This window comes from Peromyscus eremicus, chromosome 1, assembly GCF_949786415.1.
Source record: "Peromyscus eremicus chromosome 1, PerEre_H2_v1, whole genome shotgun sequence".
Lineage (NCBI taxonomy): Eukaryota > Metazoa > Chordata > Mammalia > Rodentia > Cricetidae > Peromyscus > Peromyscus eremicus.
Genome location: NC_081416.1, coordinates 157,172,264 through 157,199,936, shown reverse-complemented (window position 1 = coordinate 157,199,936; position 27,673 = coordinate 157,172,264). Strand labels below are relative to the sequence as shown.

At 52.0% G+C, this 27,673-nt stretch overlaps 1 protein-coding gene across 1 annotated transcript; it reads left to right on the top strand.

The window, feature by feature from the left end:
* The first annotated feature begins 8,503 nt into the window (after positions 1–8,503).
* Positions 8,504–27,484, top strand: Dmkn (dermokine). Its single transcript, XM_059275748.1, has 20 exons — positions 8,504–8,869; positions 9,088–9,264; positions 9,357–9,413; positions 9,631–9,690; positions 9,788–9,967; positions 11,007–11,021; positions 11,558–11,614; positions 12,501–12,551; positions 14,936–14,983; positions 16,702–16,761; positions 16,912–16,959; positions 17,334–17,381; positions 21,404–21,460; positions 22,252–22,296; positions 24,331–24,378; positions 24,490–24,540; positions 24,868–24,936; positions 26,352–26,378; positions 26,487–26,534; positions 27,187–27,484. The coding sequence occupies exons 1-19, from the start codon at positions 8,504–8,506 to the stop codon at positions 26,532–26,534; spliced, it is 1,512 nt and encodes a 503-aa protein (XP_059131731.1). The 3' UTR covers positions 27,187–27,484.
* Positions 27,485–27,673: the final 189 nt, after the last annotated feature.

Below are 27,673 nucleotides of genomic sequence, written 5' to 3'. Positions count from 1 at the left end.
CTTTGAACTAAGACAGGGCACTTGCCCTGGGGAATTTGGCTTTGCTGGGGAGACCATGAAAAGCCTAGGCTAGACTGTAGCTTAGTCACAGAGTGCTTGCCAACAGGGGACACCCCCTTAAAACACACACATACACACACAAAACAAAACAAACCATCAAACAAACCCCCCAAAAAACAAAACAACAAAAAAATGACACCCTAGGGCACAGAGGAGCCTGTATTTGCACAATAAAAGCAACATTCCAGATATTTCTAATTTACTGCTCTCTACCCCTCTTATTTTGTAGAGGTGGCACACTCCTTTAATCGCAGCACTCAGGAGGCAGAGGCAGGTGGATCTCTGAGTTTGAGGCCAGCCTGGGCTACAGAGTGAGTTCCAGGCCAGCCAGGGAGACCCCATCTTAATTTTTTTAAAAGAGTACTATAACTTCATAACATCCGAAACACTCTGAAAATGTTTTAGACAAAAAAACAATTAAAAAGGTTTTACAACAGACAGTTGTGATTTCTCCGCTCAGATCCCCCTTGTCATCCTGAGCTTGCTTGAGTACTCATCTGTCCGTCTAGCCTCAGAAGAACCTTTTAAAACACATGTGTTTATTTATTTACTTTGCCCGTGTATGTGTGTGGGCCTGCACATGCCACATGTGTGGAGGTCAGAGGACAACGCGTACCAGTGTGCTTTCTCATTCCACTATGTAGGCCTCGGACTCGAACTCAGCTCCTCAGGCTTGGCTGCAGTCTCCTTCAGATGCTGAGACATCCTGCTTATTATTATTATTTCATTAGTATTAGTATTATTGTTTTGTTTTCAAGACAAAGTTTCTCTGTGTAGCTTTTGGAGCCTGTCCTGGAACTTGCTCTGTAGACCAGGCTGGCCTCAAACTCAGAGATCCACCTGCCTCTGCCTCCCAAGTGCTGAGATTAAAGGATTACTATTGTTGCTATCATTATTACTATTACTATTATTGTTTTAATAGGCTCTCCCATTTATACCAGATTGGCCTCAAACTCTCAATCCTTGCCAGGAGTAGTGGTGCACACTTATCATCCCAGTGCTCAGGGGACAGGGGCAGGAGGATCTGGGCGAGCCCAAGGCCAATTGGGACTCTATGGCTCATGCTTGTCTCAAATCAACAAGGATCATGGTAACAACAGCAAAACAGCAAAAACTCTCGATCACTCTGCTTCTACGTCCTGATTGCCAGAATCACAGGCATGTGCCGTCATCAGCATGTTCTTTTTATAGTGCATGTCAGAGTATATTGTGGACACCTGTGGGCTGCACTTTGGTAACTAGAACCATGTCAGACACTTGGTGACACTGTGTTGGACTCACAGTGATGGACCAGTCCCTTCTGGGAGGTGTCCTACAACGCTTGCTTTCCAAGGGCAATATTCTTTTACCAAGTAAAAGCTTGCATTGGCTGTTTTTTAAATCGCACTTAGTTATTGATGTATTTGTGCATTTATGTATTTGTGTGTGTGTGTGTGTGTGTGTGCGTGCGCGCGCGCGCGCTGCGCGCGCGCGCGCGCGCGCATGCCCTGGAGGCATGACCAGTGTGTAGAAGAAATCAGAGGATGACTTTGTAAGGATGATTCCCTGGGATTTTATTCAGGTTTGGCTTTCCTTATCCACTGAGCCATCTTGCCAGTCCGTGCATGGACTATTTCCTTTTTTTAAAAAAAAAGTTTACTTAGTTTATGTGCATCAGTGTTTTATCTGTATGTATTTCTGTGTGAGGTATCAAGTGCTCTGGAACTGGAGTTACGGACAGTTGTGAGGCACCAGGTGCTGGGAATTGAACCTGAGTCCTCTGGAAGAGCAGCCAGTGCTCTTGACCACTGAGGCGTCTCTCCAGCCCTTGCACCAGCTACTTCTTATGCACATTTTCTCACGTGGTTTGCTGACAGAGTAGCCCTGAGGTTACCAAAGGGACTGGAAGATGATCCCTGGTGACTCACAGGCCCCTCTCTTTCCTGGGAGGGGGAGGAGTTTGCTGCCCTCTGCTGGAATGTTTCCTCCTCATCCTTCAGGTTACATCCTACATGACCATCCTACCTGATGACTAGTCTCCAGTTGCCATCCTCTCTCATGACACCCTGATCTTGTCCTTCATGGTGCCTGTGGCAATTCGTAATTATACCACAAGCGTTCCTAGTTTAACACGCATCTCCCCTTTGAGGTCCAGTGGTGAGGTCAAGATCAGACCCAAATGTCTGCCCCATGAGCTAACTGGGGCCAGGCCATGGGATGAGAGTAAGGCAGAGACACTCTGCTGGGAAGGGTGGGTCTAGGGAGACAGAGGATGGGCCAGTTTCTTCATATGCCTAAGAACAGGGTGAGGAATTTGGGTGGGACCTCACTACTCACCGCCACCTTTATGGGTCCTTATTGGGTCTCTGCTAAGCACTTTACAGACATGATTCATTGTGTCTTCACAAGTACCCGGAGGCAGATACCCTCATTATCCCCCTCACAGATGATGGAGAAGAGGCTCGGAGGGAGAGATCTGCCTAAGGCCACCCAGGGAGCCCTTCCTAAGGCCACCCGGGGAACCCTTCCTAAGGCCACCCAGGGAGCCCTTCCGTGTGTGCTGTCAGACCATTTGAGAGATGGCTTGCCTTCCTGTGACCCGAAGCAAGGAAAGACAGTGCTTAAGAACAAGCCCTCTTTATAAACAAAGTTCTGACTTGGCCCTTTTAAGGACAGGTGTGTGTGTGTGTGTGTGTGTGTGTGTGTGTGTGTGTGTGTGTATGTGTGTGGTGGGTGCCACACAACTATAAGCCAGGGTGTGGTGGCACCTGTCTGGCATCATAGCAGAAGGGATTATAGAGCTAAGGCAAGAAGAAAGATCATGAATTTGAGGCTAGCCTGTACTACATACTGAGTTCCAGGCCATCCTGGGCTATGTTATAATACCATGTCTCAAAATACAAAATTAGGGCTGGTGATGTGGCTCAGCAGGTAAAGGCTCTTGTTGCCAAATCTGACGACTTAAGTTCAATCCCCAGGACCCACGTGGTGGAAGGAGAGAAAAAACAACCTCCACAAAGTGCCCTCTGACCTCCTCATGTACACACACACACACACACACACACACACACACACACACACACTAAATCCTGTGACAAAACAAGACAAAACAAAAGCAAATCAAAACAAAAATTTAAAAAATCATCAAGAACACAGCCAGGGCTACACACAGAGAAACCCTGTTCTCGGAAAAACAAACAAACAAACAAACAAACACACAAAAAAAATCACCAAGAATGATAACAACAACCAAGAAAGCATCCCAATGCGTCACAGAGCCCCGCTGCTCTAGGAGGCCTTCTCTGGGGCCCCTGGTGCACTGTTTCAAGTCCTTCCGGTGTCCGCTGCAGCCAAGCCTCCAATCTACCTGTCTTTACAGAAGAGGAAGCCGCTTCTAAAGAAGGGCTATAACCCCATGAGTACTGAGGGGCCCAGGAGAGGAACAGGATGTGGCAGTCTCAGGCTGAGACCTGGAACCCATAGCACGAAGTAAGGACCTGTGCGGACCCAAGGCTATCTTCCAGCCAGCCTCTGTCAGCTGACCTTCTTTTCCAGAGGACTCCCCACCCCCAGAGGGCTCCCAAAAGCAGCAGCTGTCCCCAAACCAAAGTCCTCACAACAATCCTCAAGGCCCCAAGTCTTCCTCCCTCTCTGACTCTAGCTTCCCCCACTTCCTGCTGCTCCGGCCGCAGTGATCTTTAAGCAGTCACCAGGCTCCTGCCCCAGGGCCTCTGCATGCTGTCCTGCTTGAAGGTTCTATACCCTCTGATGGTTTGTTTTCCTCCTGTAGATGTCAGTCTACTGGTTGATCTGAAAGACCTCTCCTTGATTACCCTGAATGCTGAAAATACCAGCTAGGTTTTCTCAGTTGGCCCCCTCAATGGCAGCTTTCTTTACAGCTCTGACCACCACCTGATAAGTTTCGGTGCATGAGGTAGTAAAGAGAAGAGAGAGTCTAAAACAGGCTCAGACAGGATGCTACTAGGTGCAAGAACAAGGCTGCACGCTGATGCTGAAGGACCAAGTCGGAGTCAGGTCTGGGCCACACTTTGACCTGAGGCTCCTGCTCCCACCCCCATGATTAAAAAAAAAAAAAAAGATCGGTTAGGCTGGAGAGATGGCTCAGGGTTTAAGAGCACTTGCTTGCCTGGCGAGTGCTGGATCCACCAAGCTACCCTCCTGGTCCAGTTAGAGCATTTATTCAGGTTTTCTTTATTTTTAGTGGGTGTGTGGGGGCGTTTGCCTGCACCCATGTCTGTGCACCACCTGCATGCAATGTCCATGGAGGCCAGAGTGGGGCGTCAGATCCCCTGGAACTGGAATTACAGACGGCTGTGAGCTGGCTGCCATCACTCCAGCCACCCTCAATTGTTTGAGATAGGGAGTTGCACAGGCTGGTCTTGAACTCAGGATCTTTCTGCCTCAGCAGCTGGAATGATGGGGTCAGAGATGTGCACCACCACACACAGCTCATGAAAATTAACAAAAAAAAAAACACTTTGAAAATTTCATACACATATGTACTGTATAAACTGACAACATGACGGCTCCCTGGTATGGTCGAGGGGAAGGGTTTTATTGTTGATATCAGGGAGAGAACAGCCAGAGGCATCTGGAAGAGTCCAGGGCAGACAGAGAGCAGAGTAGACTGAACATGGCCAGCAGACTGGACCTGGTGGGGTTGGGGTGAGAGATGGAGACCAAGAGAAAAAGAGTGTGTGCAAGAAAAAGAGGGTGAAAGAGAGGACACGGAGAGGCCGTAGCCGAAATAGCAGGGTTATAGGGAGAAATGAGTGCTGGGGGAGGGAAGCCTGTGAGCTACGGAGGGTGTGAGAGAAGAACTAGGTACTTGAGATACTGAGGGAGCCTGGAGGCCAGCATGCAATTTGGTATGTTAATAGGCACCTCAGCTCACCCTTCAAAGAGGAACGGCTCCTTGGGTAGAGGTTTCCCTTCACAAGTTCATGAGGAATGCTGCCTTTTGTCTAATGGCCAGAATGTGAGGAAACAGAGTTTCCTTTGGACCTGACATACACAATATATTTTGATTGTTTCCACGCCATTACCTCCCTTCAACTCCCCCCAGGACCCACCAGCCATCTCCCTCTTTTTTGTTATTGTTACTATTCATAGCCCCTGAGTCCAGCAGTGCTGACCATGGGCAAGTGGTTACGATGGAACCATCTGCTGGGGAATGGGCAGCCTACCAGTGGCCACATTCCAAAGAAAAGTGACTAGCTCTCCTTCAGAAGCAGTCAACTGCCAATAGCGCCTCAGCTAGGGGTGGGTCCTCAGGAGTCCTCTCCCACCGGTGCGGGAATGTTGACTCCCTTGGTTGGTAGAGGTGACCCATCTATGGCTGAACACCCACAGTCACTTCTTCTCAGCATATTGACCAGTTAGGAGTCTCTATGTTAACCACTGCCCACTGAAAAAAGGAGCTTCTCCAATCAAGGTTGAGAGCATCAAAAATCTATGAGTATATACATAAAGACTGAGAAAGTAGTTTGACCACATGACCACTTAGTGAGTCAACACCAGTACGTCTCCCTCCAGGGTCTATGGTCTCTCGAGCCATGGGCTTTTGCCTGGTTTACAGGACCAAACAGAAAAGCCCTTCTGTGGAGCCGGTCTCAGATCCGATCAGAAAGCGATTGGTTCCCCTCATAGCCATGGTGCCACTAATGCCCAGAGGGTGTAACTTTCATGGCAGTGTGGTACTGCGGAGTGCAGGGCCCAACCCTGGAGAAGACCATTTTCTCCTCCAGCAGTGTGCGTGGCACCTTGCAGCACTGTGAGAGCCAGCCAGCAGGGAGAGAGTTTCTGCATCAGAGAAATCAGACCCATTTCTTGATGTCCTGTAACCAGGGTGCAGGTGCCACAGAGTCCTGAAGAGGGCGCTGGATCCCCTGGAGGGGAGTTACAGCCAGTTGTGAGCCACTCGATGTAGGCACAGGGAACTGAACTCAGGTCCTCTGGAAGAGCAGCAAGCACTCTTAATCACCAAGCCATCTCTCCAGCTAACTTTCCTTTATAGCAAAGAAGACCCAGGAACTGTAGCCAGCTACAAAACAATGCTATTCTTTGCTTTACTCTGTGTTTTTCGGGTAATTTCTACCTAGGACAGATGATCCTTGTTTCTTATTTTTATGAGTGATATAAAGTATTCTGTTTATTATTATTATTATTATTATTATTATTATTATTATTATTTTGTGTGTATGTTTCTCTGTGTGTGCATGCCCCATGGTGCATGTGTGGAACTCAGAAGACAACTTTGAATCCTCCATATGAGGTCAGGTGATCAAACTTGGATGGCTAGCCTTGGTGGCAAATGCCTTTACCTACTGAGCCATCTGGCCAACCCATAAAATATTTTCTTTTGATATTCTTTGTTGTTGTTGTTTGTTTGAGATAGGGTCTTGCTATATAGCCTGAACCAGCCTTGAATTCACGGTTCTCCTGACTCAACTTTCCAAGTGTTGGGGTGTGTGCCACCATGCCAGGCTCCTACGGTAGTCTTTAGTAAGAAAGTAAGCTGGTCTATAGAAAGCGAGCATTGATGGAGATGGGACAGGGCAGGTGTGCAGGAGCAGGCACGGGAAACCTGGCCAGGGGGACCATAAAAGAGCTTTTGACTCAGTGAGCTCTCTGTCCTGACTTCCTCCTCTGCCCAACCTGTGAGTGGGATCAGTGGGCTCAGGGACTAGAGGCTCTGACACTCATCCTGGGGATCCAGACTTCCCCCTGCATCCCTTCTTCCCACATAACTCCAGAGCAAAATCAAAATCAATTCCATCTAGACAAGCAAGTGTCGGTGTGACACACTGGAGTGACAGACAAGGCTTAGGAGCTCAGGCTCCGCCAAAGGCAGGTCTGGGCTTGGTTCTGGGTTCGGCTACAGGCCCTCTGTGTCCTCTGAGCAGTAGTGTCTACGTCTCTAAATGGGGTAATAAAAAGAGCCATCTTTCAGGGCTGCATGATTCTTACCATACAGAAGCTGACGTAGAAATCTGGGCACATAGAAAGCTTTTGACAAACCGGAGCTGTGATTATTATTATTAGTATTATTATTAGTACTATTATAACTAAATGTCAGCAATGGAACAGCAGGGAGGTAGGAGCGGGGGACAGTCAGGAATGGTGTTTATACACAGAGAAGTGTTGAATGTTACAAGTTGGGGTGCGGATGTTGGGGTGGGGAGAGACTGACTGAGAGACATTGAGAAAGGCAGATGGAAACCAGCCCCTCCTAACTAGGTGATGAAGCCCAGTGATACAAGACAGTTCCAGGTGGGAGGGCCCAGGGCCCCTGGGAACAGAGAAGCAGTCACACTTGTCAAACAGGGATGAGATGTGGGGAGGATGCTCGGGTTCCCCACTGGAACCGTGACCGAGGGTGAGGGCCAGGGGGTGATCCTGTGCCGACCCCTCCTCCCTCTCCAGGCTTCCCTGGCCCCTGGGGAAGGTTACAGGTGGTGAGTAGGCAGCAGAGTGGCTGAGAGCTCTTACAGACACGCATGGCCCTCCATCCAGGTAAACAGGATGGGTGTCTGGGTCAGCTTCTCCCTCCCTTGGTCTTTCCCGCCTACTCTTCCCCTGGGGTGGCTGACCCGCCCAGCTCCCCTGCTCCACTCCCAGGGCCCCTGAGCTCTCAATGACAGCTGCCCAAACCCTTCCTTGCTGGGCCACTCACAGAGGTGTCCCACTCCTTCAACACCAGGGTCCCTACAACCTCAGAACTTAATTGCAGTCCCGGAGTTCCCAGTGTCTCCCGAACCCTGGAAGTGTGCAAGGACATTCACCTGCAGGTGGAGGTGTGCCGGGGGAGAGATGAGAGCAAGGAATGCCCACTGAACTTCAGCAGAGACCAAGAAAGGCCACCTCTCTCCTGTTTTCACGCCCCTGAGCACGCTGGCTTCCCCAGGATGGGTCCTCTATTATCGTGGTTCCCTCTCCTTACACCCTTGGGGTCTCGCCTGCTTGTGAGTCCTGTTTCCTAAGTACCCCGCCCTGCCACCTCCAGAAGACATCAACACCCATCTCCTCGGATGCTCCTGTCCCCACCCTGTGCCCCAAATTCCTGAGGTTAGGCAACTGGAACACTTTTTGCATCCGTCTCACCTAGCCTCCCCCCTCCCTGATGTCCGGCTCTCTCTGTTTCAACACAGGCTCTCGCTCACAATTAAGCTTCATTACCTTATCGGTGGATAGGCCCTGAGTCACTGGAGGAGGGATCCTGGACTGCCCAGCCCTGCTACCTTCTCGGAACCTACAGTATAAGGGGCAGTGGCAAGAAGGAAGCCTCTGGAAAGCAGGGGAGCTGGGAACAGAGAGAGGAGGCTGTGGGTCCTGAGGGAGGTGGAGTCAGAAGCAAAGAGAGCAAGGCAGGAGGTCCCAGAGTCCAGAGGAAGAGAGAAGGGAACAAGAAACAGATCGGGCTGCAAAGATCTTGAGGGGAGAGATGAAGCTCCGGGGGTCCCTGGCCTGCCTCCTGCTGGCCCTCTGTCTGGGTAGCGGGGCAGCTAGCCCACTGCAGAGTGGAGGCGAGGGCACGGGTTCAAGTGCCGCACAAGGGGTGGGCGATGCCATCGGAGAGGCTGTGGGCGAAGGGGCGAAGGAAGCAGCCAGCTCCGGGATCCAGAGTGCCCTTGGTCAGGGGCATGGAGAGGAAGGTGGCTATGCACTGAGGGGGGCCCGGGGGGACGCTTTCGACCACAGGCTCGGGGAGGCAGCTCGATCTCTAGGAAACGCTGGGGACGAGATTGGCAGACAGGTTGAGGATGTCGTTCGACGTGGGATGGACGCTGCCCACAACTCCGGGTCTTGGGTGAGTGGCTGGGAAGCTGGGTGTGCTGATTGGGGCAAGAACTCGAGAAACGGGTCCAGGGTGCACAGATGGTTCCTGGGTGGCTGTCTGGGACTGTTGCTTTAGTTGTCATGCATCTCCTCTCCTCTTTCCCCCCCTCCCCGCGATTGTGCTGACTCCTCTCTCTCTTATGATTGTCAGAGATCGGCACACTAAGGGTGGGTGTATTGTCCTTTCAGGGGACGTCTGGAGGCCATGGAATGTTTGGCTCTCAAGGTGGTGCTGGAGGCCATGGCAATCCCGGTGGTCAAGGGACCCCCTGGGCCTCAGAAGGCAACTTTGGAACCAACTCTCTGGGTGGCTCTGTGGGTCAGGGTGGCGATGGCAGGTCATTCAACTATGACACCAATGCTCAGGTAAAGTCACCACCCAGATCCATCCCTCAACCCTGCCCTCCCCACCCCACCTTGTACTCTGGATCCTAAACTGGGTTTCGCCCTCCCTGCAGGGAGCCGTGGCTCAGCCTGGCTACGGGTCAGTGAGAGGCAACAACCAAAACTCAGGGGTAAGGGAGAAGGGAAGGGAGTCTGGGTGTGTGCGACAGAACAGGGGGGGAGCGAGGAGGAAAGGGAGAGGGAAGGGAAGGGGTGGAGGTCACAGGCCAGGGAAGAGGGAGAGAACTGGAAGGGGGTAAGGAAGCTGAGACACAGGCAGCAGAGAGGCCTGGCCTGTGGCAGTGGCTTTGACATCTCTGCCCTTGTGGGGTCCCCTTCCATCCACAGTGTACCAACCCCCCACCATCCGGCTCCCGTGAAAGCAACTATGCGGTAAGAGGAGGCATGGTCTGTGGTTCAGGTCTGGGAAGGCTGGGATGCATTACTTTCTAGGTGGGCTGAGGTTACGCAGGGACAAGGGCAAGTGTGGGGACCCCGCCCTTAGCCATTGCGCTGTTCTTCTGGCTTGCAGGGAAGCAGCAGTGGTGGTGGCAATGGCGGCAGCAACGGTGGCAGCAACGGTGGCAACAGCCATGGCGGCGGCAGCCACAGTAACAGTGGCCACGGCAGCAGCCACGGCAGCAGCGGCCACGGCAACAGTGACAGTGGCAGTTCTGGGTCCCGGGTAAGTTTCTTCCTTGGGATGGGGTGAGGGTCCTGATGGTGAGGACCCAGGCTCTGGGGTTTCTCTTAAAGCTGTCACAACCCTAGAGTGGATGGCTTCAGTGACAGTGGTCATGCTGAGATTCCTTCAGCCCTGGTTCCCCACCCTCCCAGCCCTAATTACAGGGTTCCTTACGAAGGGGCTCTGACTTCCGACATTGCCTACTCCCTTCCTGTGCAAGCTGCCATGGAGAGATAGCTCTGGCTCAGGTCTAACCTTTGCTCCTTGCTGAGTAGAACTGAGGGTGAGGGGAGGGAAGAAGACAGGTAGGCATAGGATAATATTGTTCTCTCCAGCACCTGGAAGGCTGCTCTGGGTCCTCTGGAAGAGTATGTGTTCGTAACCTCTGAGTCGTTCTGTGAGTTCGAGGCCAGCCAGGGCTACATCTCAAACAAAGCAAACAACTTGTTTGAGATGCTTGGGGAGAACGGGGTGGGGTGGGCTGTTGTCATGGAGACTCAGCGACGGCTGTGGTGTAGACAACACTGGTGGCGGCACATGTGAGGCCCCCATGTGATGGGTGAGAGCTAGGAGGGAGCACCTTAGAAATGAGCCCCAAGAGAGGGGTCCAAACTCAGGGGCCGCACAAGTTTCCGTAGGGGTCTGAGAATGGTACAGTCAAAGGGGGCACGTACGGAGGCTGCTGGCACGAGGTGGGTAGAGGGTGTTAGTCTAGCGTGTACAAGGTCCTGGGTTCCATAGAAGCCTAGTGTGGTGACACACTCATGGAATCCTAGCTCCCTGGGGGTGGCGGCAGGATTAGGAGTTAGGGTCATCCACGGCTACTTAAAATGAGTTCAAGATTATTCTGGGCTACAGGGATGGATAAATAAATAAATAAATAAATAAATAAATAAATAAATAAATAAATAAATAAATAGACATATAGATAAGCCGCTGTTACATCACCAGTGGCTTTGTGTGCAGAGTCTGAGAGTACCTCTCTCCCCATTCAGGAAATAGAGACGTCTAATTTTGATGAAGGCTATTCAGTCTCCAGGGTAAGGACTCTAGGGTCCCCTCTTTTTATTTTTGTTTTGTAAGAAAGGGTGCATAAGGAAGGGCAGGGGCGGAACAGGCCCTAGCCTGTCCCCTAGCAGCAGCTTCTTAAAAAAATGTTTTGTGAGGTGTGTACGTGTATGTAGGCACACGTTCACGAGTGCAGGAGCCCGTGGCAGCTAGACTGATGGGCCCTGGTGCTGGAGGTTACAGGCAGTCGTGAGTTGCCCAACACGAGTCCTGGGAACTGAACTTGGGTCCTCTGGAAGAGTATGTGTTCGTAACCTCTGAGTCATCTCTTCAGCCTCACCCACAGTGGCAGCTTCTTATAGTTGTGTGTGTGTGTTGGAGAACTAACAGCTCAGACTCCCAAAATCACTGTGTATTTCCAAACTCCGGGCCATACTTGGCCTTCTTTTACTAAAATTCAACTACCCCTAGCAATCAGTTGGCTGAAGGTGAGGGAAGAATGGAGGCTGGAGAGATGGCTGGGGAACTCCTGGGTTCCTTAGTACACACTTTTAAGACATTATGTGGATTCTTTCCTTGCAGGGAACTGGCTCGTCCTCGGGCAGCAGAGGTGGAAGCGGTGGTGGGAACAAACCTGAGGTGGGCGGTCAGGGATGGGTGGACACAGATGCTGGAGGAGGGCTCAGGGATGGGTGGACACAGATGCTGGAGGAGGGCTCAGGGATGGGTGGACACAGATGCTGGAGGAGTGGCCAGGGAGGGCATATGGACACAGATGCTGGAGGAGGGCTCAGGGATGGGTGGACACAGATGCTGGAGGAGTGGCCAGGGAGGGCATGTGGACACAGATGCTGGAGGAGGGCTCAGGGATGGGTGGACACAGATGCTGGAGGAGGGGCCAGGGATGGGTGGACACAGATGCTGGAAGAGGGGCCAGGGATGGGTGGACACAGATGCTGGAGGAGGGGTCAGGGGTGGGTGGACACAGATGCTGGAAGAGGGGCCAGGGATGGGTGGACACAGATGCTGGAGGAGGGCTCAGGGATGGGTGGACACAGATGCTGGAGGAGGGGCCAGGGATGGGTGGACACAGATGCTGGAGGAGGGGTCAGGGGTGGGTGGACACAGATGCTGGAGGAGGGCTCAGGGATGGGTGGACACAGATGCTGGAGGAGGGGCCAGGGAGGGCATGTGGACACAGATGCTGGAGGAGGGCTCAGGGATGGGTGGACACAGATGCTGGAGGAGTGGCCAGGGAGGGCATGTGGACACAGATGCTGGAGGAGGGCTCAGGGATGGGTGGACACAGATGCTGGAGGAGGGCTCAGGGATGGGTGGACACAGATGCTGGAGGAGGGGTCAGGGGTGGGTGGACACAGATGCTGGAGGAGGGGCCAGGGATGGGGCTTGGCTGAACATGGGGGGTGCGGCTGTCCCCCAAGGGGAGCTGATTGCTGTGCTGAGGCCATGGGGGCTGAGATCGTAGGTCAGTGGGAGATTGAGAAAAAAAATCTTTTCCTCACAGTGTGACAACTCAGGGGATAATGAGCACTCGGCCGGAGGATCCAGGAGCCAGGTGAGAGTCAAACTCACTTGTCCAGTGGCAGCCTTTTGCCACTGTGACCGTGCCGTGGCCTCAGGAGCCCACTCAGCTCAGCCTCCTTACTGATGCTCACCTCCATCCAACCCTTGGAGGGAACCCAAACAGAGACCCCTAAAATACCAAGTCTCTAAAGTCACAGTGGACAACAGGACAGGATTCCTTCTGCGTGTGTGTGTGTGTGTGTGTGTGTGTGTGTGTGTGTGTGTGTGCTGCTGCCAGGAACTGAACCTCAGGCCTTGTTCATGCTAGGCAACCACTCTACCAATGGCCCACAGCTCTTCACTGGGGGATTCTAGGCAGGTGCTCTAACTGCTGAGCCACATCCTCAGCCCCTCAGTGCTGGGTTCTAGGCAAATGTTCTACCATGGAACTAGTCTTCCTTTTCTTTTCTTTTCTTTTCTTTTCTTTTCTTTTCTTTTCTTTTCTTTTCTTTTCTTTTCTTTTCTTTTCTTTTCTTTCCTTTCCTTCCCTTCCCTTCCCTTCCCTTCCCTTCCTTCCTTCCTTCCTTCCTTCCTTCCTTCCTTCCTTCCTTTCTTTTTTTAAGACACTATCTCACTAACAGGATCAGTCCAGACTGGCCTCAAACCCACAGAAATCCTTTTGCCTTAGCCTTGTAAGTGCTGGGATTACAGAGATAAATCACCAAGTCCAGCTTCTTTTTTAGTTTTTACCTTGAGACAGGGGCTCACTAAGTTCCTCAGGCTGGCCTTGAACTCCCTAAACTGTAGCTCAAACAGGCCTTAAACTTGGATGGCAAACTCTCATGCATTATGCTTTGCTTTATATCCAGATGAGGCTGTGAGGAATCCATGTGGAAACCAGTCCGATTTCACTCACTTGTTTTTGAGAAAGGCTCTCACTGGAGCCCAGGCTGACTTCACACTTTTGATCCTCCTGCCTCCGTTACAGGCGTGTTACAGGCCACTGTGCCCACTGTCAGTATTTTATCAGCCCGTTTTAGAGACAGTCACTCCAAATGTCCCATCCCTGGCCAGTGACCAGAATCCAGCGAACTCCAGTAGGAAGAGCAGAGCACATACACACTTTCCCGGTTATTCTGGAAATCGGGGCACTAAGGTCAGCACCCGCAGTGATGCTGGCTGAGTAAGTGTGACATTCCGTCCACACCTAGAGGTCTTGTGCAAAATGCAGGTTGAGCCAGCAGATCTGGGGTGGGGCTGGGACTCATCTGTTCCTTGGGGATGCTGTGGCTGCTGGGCTGGGCCCTGGTGGCAGCAGAGGTCATTGAGCAAGGGACAAGATGAGACGGGGGGGGGGGGGGGGGGGGGGAGGACGGGACGGAGAGGCGGGGGAGGCTGAGCACAGGCAGCTCTCTGAAGAACATGAATATTAGGGTGCTAACTTTTATGGGTTCCCAAGTTTGAAGAGCAACTCTTTCAGCTTGTTAACTCTTGTTCCTTCGTTTATTTATTCTTTATTTTTAAAATCAGTGTTAAGAACACAGGAGTCAGCTGGGTGTGGTGTCTCAAGCCTTTAGAGCCTGCACTTGGGAGGCAGAGGCAGGCAGATCTCTGCGAGTTCCAGGACAGTCTGGTCTATGCAGAGAAACCCTGTCTTGAAAAACAAACAAACAACAGACAGACAGACAGACAGACAAACAGACAAGAAGAAGAACAAACAGAGTCAATAACATCACTGTTTCTATGGTCTCTGCCACTGGTGGATTATTTTAAATGTCTATTATTTTCTAGTATTTACAAGGACTTACATATTTTTTCTGCTTTTCTTTCTTTTATGGTACTTTAGCAGAGAACAGGGAGGCCCCAGAGGTCCCAGGGGACATTAGGGCAGGGGGACAGCCGCCTTTGAGAATAGATACTCTGCTTGCAAATAAAGCAGTAGTCACAAGTCTTCAGTAGCAATACTAACAGGGCAGGTATCCCACATCCAGGCCAGGTCCCCAGCGAGCTCTGGGAATGAGGAGCAGACAATGGAGCTGCTGACTTCTAACTCAGGAGCTGCCTAAGTAACCACATACCGTGTGCCGCTTCAACCCACAGGCTCACCGGCAGCCACTCCCTTCCTGCCCAGTGCAGACACCAACCCACCTGGAGTTTCTAGTCTGTCAATTTAGTCCAGCAGCCTGGCCAGGGGAAGATTCAGTTGACTTAGAGGCAATGGCATTTCTCACTGGGTTCTGGAGAAATAACTATTAAGAGAGGGTGACGTACTATTAAGCATAAGTGAGCAGTCACTGGCCCACACGTGAGAGGTTGAAGTAGGATCTGGTAGAGTCACGGGAGAGAAGACGCTGTCCACACTTCCCTGTCCACCTCTGCACCTGTCTGTCCTGCCCTCTCCTCCCAAACTGACTTCTGCACTTTATGTCTCCCTAGGAAAGCAGAGAAAGCAGCCGTCTCCTTGGGGGCTCCCACGACTATCAGGTGAGTCAGGGGACAGCCAGGGTGGCTTAGCAGAAGGGATGGTGGATAGTGGGACAGAATGTCAAGAGACAGAAATACCTATTTCTTCTCCCAAGCTGCTTTTAAACTGCTGAGTGACTACCAGGAAACCAAAATGGCAGCTGGGATCTCCCTCCCTCCTCTACTACTGGTTCCTTCCTCCTCTGTTTGGGATCAGAGCCATACTGATGGCAGATGTGATGTCAGTCAAAAAGAAAAAGAACAGAGACTAGGCCTGGAGGCAAGACTTATAATCCCAGTTACTAGGGAGGATGAGGCAGGAGGATGAATCACAAATTCAAGGACTGCCTGGTCTATAGAGTGTGTTCAAGGCCATTCTGGGGCAACTTAGAGAGATCCTATTTTAAAAAGCAAAAGAGAACTGGGGCATGGCTCAGTGGTAGAGCCCCTGCCTGGAATCCTCCAGTGAGGGGCTGGGGGTGTGGCTCAGTGGTAGAGCCCCTGCCTAGAATCCCCCAGTGAGGGGCTGGGGATGTGGCTCAGTGGTAGAGCCCCTGCCTAGAATCCCCCAGTGAGGGGCTGGGGGTGTGGCTCAGTGGTAGAGTCCCTGCCTAGAATTCCCCAGTGAGGGGCTGGGGGCGTGGCTCAGTGGTAGAGCCCCTGTTCAACATATGTGAGACTCTAGGTTCAGTTTCCAGTGATACCTGCCCGCTGAATAGAGATCAACAGAATATGCATGCATATACATATATATATATATATATATATATATATATATATATATATATATACATACAGACATACATATATGTACATTTAAATGTGCTTAATAAGTAAGTATTGAGAAGAGGAAAGTTGCCGAACTTTGGGTATAAAGATGGGGGTTAAAAGTCAGGTCCATCACTCATCATCTAGGCTTTTTCAGGCAGGTCAATTGACCTCTTTGAGTCTGGCTCCCTAGCATAAGAAGGGACAGTGAACCCTGACCTGCCCATCTTTCTTTTTTTTTTTTTTTTTTTTTTTTTTTTTTTTTTTTTTTTGGTTTTTCGAGACAGGGTTTCTCTGTGTAGCTTTGCGCCTTTCCTGGAACTCACTTGGTAGCCCAGGCTGGCCTCGAACTCACAGAGATCCACCTGGCTCTGCCTCCCGAGTGCTGGGATTAAAGGCGTGCGCCACCACCGCCCGGCCTGCCCATCTTTCTTAGCTACTGTTGACTTCTCTGTATCATAACCAAACTGAGGTAATGCAGGGTCTAGACAGCAGGCCAGTCTAGAGGCCCTGCTGGCCACTTCTGGAGAAATGAAGTCATTGCAAATCCATCCTATGCTGTGGTGCTAGGAGCAAAGTGGGACCACACATTATCTCTCATCATTTTCACTGGCCTTCGTTGGGGCTGGGCAGAAGGAAGTGGAGGCAAAAATGTGACCATTAGACATGGTGGTGGATCACTGTAACCACTGTAGAACTGGGAGGTTGACACAGGAAGATCACTGCCAAGTTTGGGGCCAGCCTGGGCTACAAAGTGTGTGCATGTCTCGAGAGATCAGGTCAGCTGTGTGGTTGAAGTCATTCGTGTTTTTGAGCTGGGAGTTCAGGAGTGCGAGAGAGAAGAGAAAAGACGATGGCGAGAAGGAGAGACGCAGGCCCTTGGTGGAGACGGGTGGGCCTGGGGTAGACTGGCGGGCACTTGTGTGATGGTGAACACGAGCCTTGACCTTGGCTTCCTTTCCCCTACCCAGGAGCATGGGTCCAACGGGAACGGTGAATACAATGAAGCTGTCAGTGGACTCAAAGCTGTGGTGAGTGGGGCTCTTACTCCACTTTGGGCCGGGACTGGGGTGTCGGGCATCCTTGTGTCTTGTTCCTTCCTGACACCCGCACCTCCTGCCTCTGCCTCTTGCTCACGAAGTGGACTCTTAACTTCCTGCTGTTTCTCATCCATTCCTTAGAACTCCGACCCGTCTTCCTTGCCCTTCAACTTTGACAGTTTCTGGGAGGTAAGTTGCTTGGCCCCCCTAGGAGAAGCAACCCCACTTCCTCAGTCCTCCACGTCCCAAGAGAAAGCCATGGTCTTGACCTTTGAAAATTTTTAAATTCTACTTTCATTTTATACATATGAGTGCTTCACCTGCATATATGTCTGAGTACCGCATGTGTATCTGGTGGCAGCAGAGGCCAGAAGAGGGCATTAGATCTCTTGGAACTGGAGTTGGAGATGGCTGTGAACCACCATGCGGGTGCTGGGAATAGAACTCAGATCCTCTGGAAGAGCATCCAGTGCTCTTGACCTTTTCTGGCCTGAAAAACAAAACAAAAAGCCAGACATTGTTTCATGATCTGATTTGGACATTTCTTTTTGTTTTCTCTGCAGAATTTTAAATCCAAGTTGGGTTTCATTAACTGGGATGCCATAAACAAGGTAAGGGCCGGAAGGCCGTGCCCTGATGGTTTAGGAGCAGAGGACCAGAGGGAGGAGAGCTAGACATCTTCACGATGAGGCAGGAGAATAGTAATCATGATCATTTGGCAAACGATCAAACCAAATGCGTCTATGTGGGGAGCCAATGGAGACCTGGAAAGACAGGGTGAATTCGGAAATCGTTGGGTGCTGGCAATGAGCAGAGGAGATGACTGTCTTTAATACCTTAATGTGAAGAACCAGGTGACTTCTCAGCCTCAGTCTCCACTTTACACCTGTGAGGTACAGGTTTGTCATCTCTGCAATGAGAAGACGAAGCAACAGGATTGGCAACCTCAAGGCCACCCTGGACTCGCAGAGCAAGTTCACAGCTTGCTTGGGCAATTTAAGAGATGATATCTCAAAGTCCATCAGTGAAGGTCTGACTTGAAACTCAGTGTGGAGCCCCTGCCTAGAATCCCCCAGTGAGGGGCTGGGGTGTGGGCCAGTGGTAGAGCCCCTGCCTAGAGTCCCCCAGTGAGGGGCTGGGGGTGTGGCTCAGTGGTAGAGCCCCTGCCTAGAATCCCCCAGTGAGGGGCTAGGGATGTGGCTCAGTGGTAGAGCCCCTGCCTAGAATGCCCCAGTGAGGGGCTGGGGTGTGGCTCAGTGGTAGAGCCCCTGCAGAGAATCCCCCAGTGAGGGGCTGGGGTGTGGTTCAGTGGTAGAGGCCCTGCCTAGAATCCCCCAGTGAGGGGCTGGAGGTGTGGCTCAGTGGTAGAGGCCCTGCCTAGAATCCCCCAGTGAGGGGCTGGGGTGTGGCTCAGTGGTAAAGCCCTTGCCTAGAATCCCCCAGTGAGGGGCTGGGGTGTGGCTCAGTGATAGAACCCCTGCCTAGAATCCCCCAGTAAGGGGCTGGGGGTGACTCAGTGGTAGAGCCCCTGCCTAGAATCCCCCAGTGAGTGGCTGGGGTGTGGGTCAGTGGTAGAGCCCCTGCCTAGAATCCTCCAGTGAGGGGCTGGGTGTGGCTCAGTGGTAGAGCCCCTGCCTAGAATCCTCCAGTGAGGGGCTGGGGTGTGGCTCAGCGGTGGAGCTGCTTACCTAGCATTGGTGAAACTCTGGGTTTAATCCCAGCTCTACACAAAAGGGATTAGGCAGACTGAGTAGGCATGATCCTAGGGAATTCAGGGGAGTCATGTGGACCTACAAGGCCATATGTAGACTGAAAAAGCAAAAGAGACAAGGAGAATGGACAGGGAGCTGCCGAGTACCAGATGTGTGACAGGTCTTGGGAGTGACCCTGCTCACATATAATCCTCACAGCTGGGGCAGTGAGACCCTTCCTCCTTCTCCCGTCCTACCCTTCCCTTTCACAGTGGATGCCCTTGGCCAGGATAGTTTGACATCATGATAGCTTGATGGGAAATGAGAGGGATGAAGGGAAAAGAAAAATCTGAACTCCCCGGGCAGAAACCGTGACTGTGGGTGGCAAAGAGTGCCCGTTTAGACCACTTTTTTAAAAAGCCACCTTGGAGCTTATTTTTACTTTAAAAAATGTTTACCTTTCTTAAAAATTTAAAATTTTGTTATTTGTGTGTCTGTTTCTGTGTGTTGGGGAGTGGTACCCATGGAGGCCAGAAGAGGGCATTGGATCCCTCGGAGCTGGGGTTACAGGCAGGTGTGAGCTGCCTGATGTGGTTGCTGGGAACTGAATTCTGTGCTCTGCAAGAACAAGTACTCTTAAATCCTGAGCCGTCTTTCCAGCCCTATTTTTAGTTCAAAGAATTCTTTTGTTTTTTTTTTTCTTCAGTGCTTGGGATTGAACCTAGGGCCAAAAGAGAGCTAGACACAGTGCTCTATCACTGAGCCATACCCCCAACCTCTCACTGGGGGATTCTAGGCAGGGCCTCTACCACTGAGCCACATCCCCAGCCCCTCACTGGGGGATTCTAGGCAGGGGCTCTACCACTGAGCCACATCCCCAGCCCCTCACTGGGGGATTCTAGGCAGGGCCTCTACCACTGAGCCACGCCTCAGCCCCTCACTGGGGGATTCTAGGCAGGGGCTCTACCACTGAGCCACACCCCAGCCCCTCACTGGGGGATTCTAGGCAGGGGCTCTACCACTGAGCCACGCCTCAGCCCCTCACTGGGGGATTCTAGGCAGGGGCTCTACCACTGAGCCACACCCCCAGACCCTCACTGGGGAATTCTAGGCAGGGGCTCTACCACTGAGCCACACCCCAGCCCCTCACTGGGGGATTCTAGGCAGGGGCTCTACCACTGAGCCACCTCTCTAGCATTCTTTTTCACTTTTTATTTTGAGACAAAGTTTCATTAAGTTGTCAAAGCAGTCCTTAAATTCATGATCCTCCTGCCTCAGCCTCCTGAGTAGCTAGAATGACAGGCCTGAGACACCAGGCTCAGGAGAGTTGGAGGGTGTTAAGAAACAACAGTACACACCCAAGAGATGGGGTGGCCTTATCATGAGTCACAAGACACATTTAAAAAAAAAAAAATATATATATATATATATGTATGTATATATAAATTACTTGCCGAAGTTTAAAAATTGGATGACTTCACCTAGTGCCTTAGGCTTATCTTGAACGATTTGGCCTCTCTGGGACCCCCCTTCATGGGACAGAGTGGTCCTACTTTATGCTGTGGACACTTGTTCTCTAGAAGCTATTCTGAGCCTGTCTGTCAAGCTTTCCAGCCACCCGATTGGCCCTTTGAGCTGCTGAAATTTTAATCCTTATCCTAAAACATCCTTCCCAAGACTTGGGGTCTCTGTGGGAGAGTGGGCGGTGGTGAAATGGGAACACAATTGTCCAAACCTCCGGAAAGCCTGCTTGACTTCTGAGGGATAAGGCAAAGGTAGGAGAGATGGGCGTTCTCCAGTGGCAACAAGTTTCTGGTTTAAATGGACAAAATAGATTCTGTTTTATTTTTGTGCTTTATTAGTTAACTTTGAGACAGAGCCTCCCAATGTAGCTCAGGCTAGCCTTGAACTTACTTGGTAGCCCAGATTTACCTCAAACCTGAGTGTTTCCTGACTCAGCCTCCTGAGTGCTGGGCTTCCAGGCACAAATACCATGCCTGGAAAGAGAGGTCTGTTTTTTAAGAAAACAGTTTCTGGTGGGGCAAGCCTCTTTGCTGTGGTCCTTGGGGACTAAGGATCCCCTAGGAGGCCAGGACACAGGCTGGCACCTCACCAAGCATTTTCGCCCATCTGGAGAATGCCAGCTAGGTGGAATTCACAGGGACTGGCCTCTCGGCAGGTCAGTCTGGAAGAAGGGGGAGGCAGAGCTGGACAGGAGTGGGCACCCAGCTCTGGTCTTCCCCAGTGGGAAGGGGGTGAGGGAGCTGAGCACTTCAGCCAATGGGGTGAGCGAGAGGAGGGGCTCTAGGTCCAGCTGGGACCTGGGGTTTGTGTGGAGTGATGCCAGTCTTAGATGATCCCTGCAGAATTTGAGGGCAGGGTTCCCTGCCAGCCCCGCCCCTGTCCACTGCTCCCCCAGAGATCCCGACTCCTCTAGCTTCCTCTTAGAACCCATTTCTCTGCTCAGGACAAAGGGAGCTTTCGCAAACCATGACCATCAGATGAGGAGCTACCAGCTGCATGGGAGCCCCACCATTCCCTCACCCCGACTCTCACCCTGCCCCCTGGAAATAAACCATAGCTGTCTCACACTTCTGGTCTCTGCTCCTTTCTTCGCCTCCACTGTTGTCCTGGGAGGGGGTAGGGAGGTGTGCTGGTGACTGTGGTAGCCCTGGGTCCTGAGGGGCTTGTGAGGGTTGTGTTGTACCAAGGAGAGGGACCGAGCTGGGCCTGGGCAGGCACACAGCACGGATAACTAGCCAGTCTCTCTCTCTCTCTCTCCATTTCCAGGTTCTGGTGTCCCTCAGGACTCCCAGCATGCCTTTCACACATTAGTTACGAGGCATCTCTGAAGGCTGAAAAGAGGCAGGAGTGGGAGTCAGGGCTTTAGATGAGCAGTGGCGGGGCTCCCTGCTAACCTGTTCCCCATCTTTTGTTCACAGGGCCGCCTCCCGCCTCCCAGCACCCGAGCCTTACTCTACTTCCGCAGACTCTGGGAGGTAGGAGAAGTCCCGCTTTGCAAAGACCTGGGGATCTTGACCATCATGGCCCCTATCATGTGTCCCGCAAAGCAGCTGTAGCTGCCTACCACAAACATCGTTCCTCGTTTGGGGGTGTTTGTTTCGTTTCTGAGGTGCTGGGGATCCAACATGGAGCTTTGCACGTGCTGAGCAAGCCCGGTTACTAAGCGACACCTCCAGCTCCTCCCTCACTTTTTTTTTTTTTTGGTTTTTCAAGACAGGGTTTCTCTGTGTAGTTTTGCGCCTTTCCTGGAACTCACTTGGTAGTCCAGGCTGGCCTCGAACTCACAGAGATCCACCTGGCTCTGCCTCCCAAGTGCTGGGATTAAAGGCGTGCGCCACCACTGCCCGGCTCTCCCTCACTTTTTTCAGCTGTTATCATCCTATGTTTTTGAGGGGGGAATCTCACCATGTAGCCCTAGCTGGCTTTGAACTCGTTAGCTGGCCCAGGCTGGCCTTGAATTCACTGTGTGACCTGGGCTAGCTTGGAACTCACAGTCCTCTTGGCTTTTGGAGTGCAGGGGTTCTGGGTGTGTACCACCGCACCTGACGACTCTTCTCATCTTTGAGATAGGCCATCTCATTATATTTTATCCCCAACACTATCTCAGATTCAAGCACCCTCAGCTTCCCATATGCTTATCTTCACCCAAGCCCAAGCCACGCCTGGCCTTTGCTATGGCCACCTGGCACCCGGCCCAGTGTGCTGTCATTTCCTCCTCTGAGTTCTGACACCACAGACACTCACTCACCCCTTCTTCTCCTTCCAGAATTTCAAACGCAAAACTCCCTACTTCAACTGGAAACAGATTGAGGTAAGAGGGTTGGACAGAACTTCTCATTTTGGGGTGAGGCAGCTTAGCTCTGGGGACTCAGGGTTGGCAGTCAGTGACAGATGGCTTACTGATGTTCCTGTTCGGGTTTCCTCCTGTCCCTGGTGAGGGAGGACAACTTCCCTTCCCACTTTTTTTGATTTATGCAATCCTGAGTTGGGTGGAGTGGGAGAGAAGCAATGAGTCAGGAGTGAGGTGGGAGGGGTCTCCGTAGGATAAAATCCCAGGGCCAGAGGCTTGGGACTCATTACACCAGAGCAGAACCATGAAGCCAGGCACTGTCTCGGTTCTGCTGCTTATGCTGCTGGGCGTGGCCTGGCGCGGAGACAGCCACAGCTGGGTGGGTACCGAGGGAAAGTGGGTGGAGGGGAGAACCCAAGATGGGGAGAAGAAAGGACTTGGGGTCAACTCTCAAGCGATGGCAGAGGGGCACAGGGGAGGACGCTGAGGGGAATCAGGCGTTCAGGTGGGTGTGGGAGGCCTGAACAGCTGGGTCTTGGGGAGGATGAGCAGGTCCACTGTGTCATCTAGAAAGGCATACAGCAATGTTGAATGGCGAGTAGCCTTTGGGAACCAGAACTGAGACAAGGCTGTCTGAGTTCCTCATGCACACATGTGGGACCTGAGTTACTACAGTGTAATTTTTTTCAAGAAAAACTAGAAATCTGATTTTAAATCATTTGCAACTATTTTTTTTTAAGAAGATCAAACAAAAAGTGTCTAGAGGCCTGTGAGTGACCAGTTTGTGACCTCAGTGTCAGAACTGGTAGTGGGGCTAAGACTCAGTTTCAGGGTGCTGGGGGTATAGCTCAGTGGTGGAGCTCCTGCCTAGAATTCCCCAGTGAGGGGCTGTGGGTGTAGCACAGTGGTAGAGTCCCTGACTAGAATTGCCCAGTGAGGGTCTGTGTGTGTGGCTCATTGGTAGAGCTGCCTAGAATCCCCCAGAGAGGGGCTGGGGGTATGGCTCAGTGGTAGAGGCCCTGCCTAGAATCCCCCAGTGAGGGGCTAGGGTGTGGCTGAATGGTAGAGCCCCTGCCTAGAATTGCCCAGTGAGGTGCTGGGGGTGTGGCTCGGTGGTAGAGCCCCTGCCTAGAATCCCCTAGTGAGGGGCTGGGGGTGTGGCTCAGTGGTAGAGCACCTGCCTAGAATCCCCCAGTGAGGGGCTGGGGTGTGTCTCAGTGGTAGAGCCCCTGCCTAGAATCCCCTAGTGAGGGGCTGGGGGTGTGGCTCAGTGGTGGAGTCCCTGCCTAGAATCCCCCAGTGAGGGGCTGGGGTGTGGCTCAGTGGTAGAGCACCTGGTCTTGGATTTGATCCTTGTTGTCTGTGTCAGATGCTGAGGAGCTGTGGGGAGTGCACTGAAATGGCTTTAATGCTTCCTTGCCTGTCTTCCATTTCCTGGGAACTAACCTAATCACTGAGCTTTAAGCATCCCATGGAGAATAACATCAGTACAGCAGGATCAAGAGGCCCATAGGGAGCTGCAGTCTCTGCCAGCACATGGCTAGCTAGGGCTGAGGGACACATGTGGGTTCATCTCCTTTGTTACTCTAGCACCATCTCCACTCAGAGCTTCCAACCATGCAGCACCTGTGGAGGTGATGTGTGTCCCACACTGTGGCACCTTTAGAGGTGGTGTGTGTCCCACACTGTGGCACCTTTAGAGGTGGTGTGTGTCCCACACTGTGGCACCTGTGGAGGTGGTGTGTGTCCCACACTGTGGCACCTGTGGAGGTGGTGTGTGTCCCACACTGTGGCACCTGTGGAGGTGGTGTGTGTTCCAACTCTCCACCATTGCTCCCAAGTCCTGAGAGTGGAAATCTGTGTCCTCTGTCTGTCTGGGCCCTTGGCATCCTCCAGTCCTACTGGACTTAGCTGGGACCATTACAGGGGTGGGGGAGGGATGGGCAGAGCCCCAAGAGGAAGTAGAGCTGAGGCAGTGGCATGTCTGGGCTTTGGAAGCCTGCAAGGCCTTGAGGGCTGCGGAACTGCTGACCACAGCTTCCGGCTCCCTTTCAGGACTCAGATCTATCATCCCTGCAGAAGAGGGCAGGAGGCGCTGATCAGGTGAGTCCCCCTCTGCCCACAGGCTCCCCTGGAAAGCCCGGGGTCTCTCTCTGCCCCATTCTCAAGGCTGGCTAATCTGAAATTCTCTGTTACCCCTCCTCCACCTGATAGTTCTCTCAGCCTGAAGCAGCAAGACAAGAGCTGTCAGCTGTCACAGCCAAGGCAAGCTATCTCCTCCCTGACCCCTGACTCCCATGCCACCCTTCTCCTGGTCACCTACGCGTGCCTCCCATGCCACACTTGGGGAGCTGGGATAGGGACCAGGGAGGAGGAAGGACCTGTCGGGGTGATAGGGACCAGGGAGGAGGGAGGACCTGACAGGGTGGGCTCCAGGTGGTCCTGTGGGGTAACATGAAAGAAAGGCCATGTTACAAAGCGCGGGCTTCTAAGAAACCTGTTGTCTGGGCAAAAAAAGTGATGTATTTATTACATAATGAAATGCCGTCTTCCTGTCTCCTCTGCACCTGCACACCCTTTTGTTTCCCCCAGAACTATTACAATAACCCACAGGGGAATCCTACTTACAACTGGCAATACTATGCCAAGACCACTACCAAGGTGAGTTTTGAAAAAGCTCTGTCTCTCTGTCTCTGTCTCTGTGTGTGTGTGTGTGTGTGTGTGTGTGTGTGCGCGCTTGGAGCAGGGAGAGGCCTGCCTCCTTTTTCCATCACACTGCTTTGTAAGGGGGACCCCAGCGTATGCCCCCCGCCACCGCCCTGAGAGATGCTTGGAAGTATGTGCAGGGGAGAAACCTGGGCAACAAGATGTTTCCATACGGACAGGTTACAGCCACCAGGCCAAACACACAGACTTGCTTCATAGTGTGGCTTTCTTGCCCTTTGTGGGGCAGCAGCTGGGGTGGAGGAAAGCAGCCTAGCGCATCCTAGAAGCTAAGCTTAGGGACTCTTGGTTGGTGGGAAATTGAATTCTTTGCGCCTCAGAGGAAATTAAAAAAAAAAAAAAAAGGTGGGGAGTGGACAACTGAGAGGTTTGTTTTGCATAGTTGTAGAGAAGGCAGTCTTAGGGGTCCACAAGCTGGCTCAGCAGGTAAAGGTGCTTGCTGCTAAACCTCACAACCTGAGATCGATCCCCTGGACCCACACGGTGGGAGGAGAGAACTGACTCTTTCCATGTTGTCCTCTGACCTCCACTTGTGCACTGTGGCCCCAAAACTCTTACAAAACAGACACATAACAAACAAACAACAAGTCAGAAGGCATTCTTAGGAGTTAGGGGTGTGGCCCATCTAGCAGAGGAAAGGCCCTGGGCTCTGTTCCTAGCATTGCAAACCAACAATCAGCCAGCCAACCAGTCAGGAAATAAGCAAGGTGATACTGTAATACCAGAGAGTGAATATGGTAGACGCTAACGAGGCTTGGAAAGAAAAGCCAGACCAGCGACTTCCTTCCATCTCCCAGGACACTGAGGCCCTGGCGAAAGAAACCGCTTCTAAGATTAGAGAATTTGGAGCTCGGTGGCCCTATCATCCCAGCTACTTGGGTTAGGGTGGGGATGGTGGCTGAGGCAGGAGGATCACAAGTTCAAGGACTACCTGGGCTACAGAGTTCAGTCTAGCCTGGTCAACTTAGAGAGATTCTGTCTCATAAAGGTCAAAAAAAGAGCTAGGGATGTACTCAGAGGTAGGACGCTAGCCTAGTATGTGTGAGCCACTTTTACTTTGAAGGAACTGCCACCATAGGCTGACTTCCGTCTATCCCATGGACAGGAGAGATCTCCTCCTATTCTTCCATTGTGTTGTGTGTTTGGGCGGCCATTATTCAGTATCATCCTGGATAAAATGTATGCTCTGGGGAAAATTCCACAGACTGAGTATCCACAACCAGCCTGAAGGACCTTGCTGATAATATTGGCTTGTGCCCGCCAGAGGGGACCTTGGGGAGCCTGAGGCCAAGGGAGAGCCTAGAGAGGGTTGCCATGGCCTCATGTCACCTTCTTTGATCTTCTCTTTCCAGGGAGGAGTCACGCCTTCATCATCCTCGGTGAGTATGGGGGGTTGAGAAGACGCAGCTGGAGACAGAGGGACCTGAGGCTGCTGAGGGTGGAGGTAACAGTGTAATGTCTACTCAGCCATTCTCCTTGTCCCGCAGGCTTCCCGGGCACAACCTGGCCTGCTGAAGTGGCTGAAATTTTGGTAGGTAAGTGTCAGAGTGGGCCACACAAGTGGGCTGAATGTCAGGAGTAGGAGTGGCCGCCTCTGGGGCAGGCTGGGAGCCGGGCATTTCCGTGGACTTTGGTGAGCAGCAGCAGCAGCAGAAGTCAGGTTTCCTCGGGTGGATACAGAAGAGGGGTACCCTCTTTGTGGGACCTGGAAAATGGTCCAGGACACATGGGACTGTGTGTGAGTGAGGATGAAGGGCTGAACAGAGAGGGAACCACACAGGCACAGAACCAAGGAGAAGGCTGGCCTGTGGTGCTCACAGACTGGTGAGCCTTCTAGGAGGCCAAGGTTCAGAGGTGAAGTAAGGCCCCAGGACAGAAGTCTGTTCTTCTTGGTGAGGTTTTTGCTTTGCACTTTTGAGACAGGGTCTTTCCGTATAGCTCGGGGTGGCTTCGAACTACTAATTTCTCTCACCTCAGCCTCCCAAGTGCTGGTGGCACGGGTGCGTACCACCATGCCTGGCCTGGAAAGGTCACTGAGCACCTCAGTGAGATCACAAAATTTGTTTCATGAGGAGACTGATGGTGGACGGGGTAGGAATCTTCGTGAAAGAGTTCGTTCCCCATCGACGTGGGTGTGGCTGTGTTCCGCCGTTTATTTTTCTCCTCCTTTTGTGTTTTTTCTTTTAGAAATTTTCTTCTAGTCACTGCTGACACTTCATGAACACAGTCTTCAGGGAGCTTGATCGTACTTACCCACAGTCCTCTCTGCTGCGACAGAGCTACCTGGGTGTTGACAACCCCCCATCATCCCACCTAGGGACCTGGCTTACCTGTTCTCATCCTCCTCACTTGGCTGTGGTGTCTCGGAGACAAATCAGCCTCGTGGGATTACCAGCCAGTGTCTTCCCCTTCTCCCGCTCGTGACGGGAAGTTCCCATAATGCACTAGGAACTTCCTGCTTTCAAGCTTCTCCGTGGAAATAAAACACGACTTTGTTTTCCCAAGACTTTCTCCACGTGTTATTCTTCAATACAACCCAGCTGACCTGGGTGTGGGAGGATGGAAGGATGGGTTTCTGGCTGAGAACCTTTTTCCTGAGTGTAGAATGAGAGATGTGGTTAGGTGGAGAGAGATGAGACCCGGGCTTAGGTCTGGGTAACGCGGGCCGCAGCTA

Excerpts from the sequence above, each read along its gene's own strand:
- Dmkn (XM_059275748.1), top strand. The coding sequence starts at position 8,504 with ATGAAGCTCCGGGGGTCCCTGGCCTGCCTCCTGCTGGCCCTCTGTCTG. Across the intron at positions 11,615-12,500 it reads GTGGTGGGAACAAACCTGAG|TGTGACAACTCAGGGGATAA; the intron begins GTGGGCGGTCAG and ends TTTTCCTCACAG. Across the intron at positions 24,379-24,489 it reads GGGCAGGAGGCGCTGATCAG|TTCTCTCAGCCTGAAGCAGC; the intron begins GTGAGTCCCCCT and ends TCCACCTGATAG.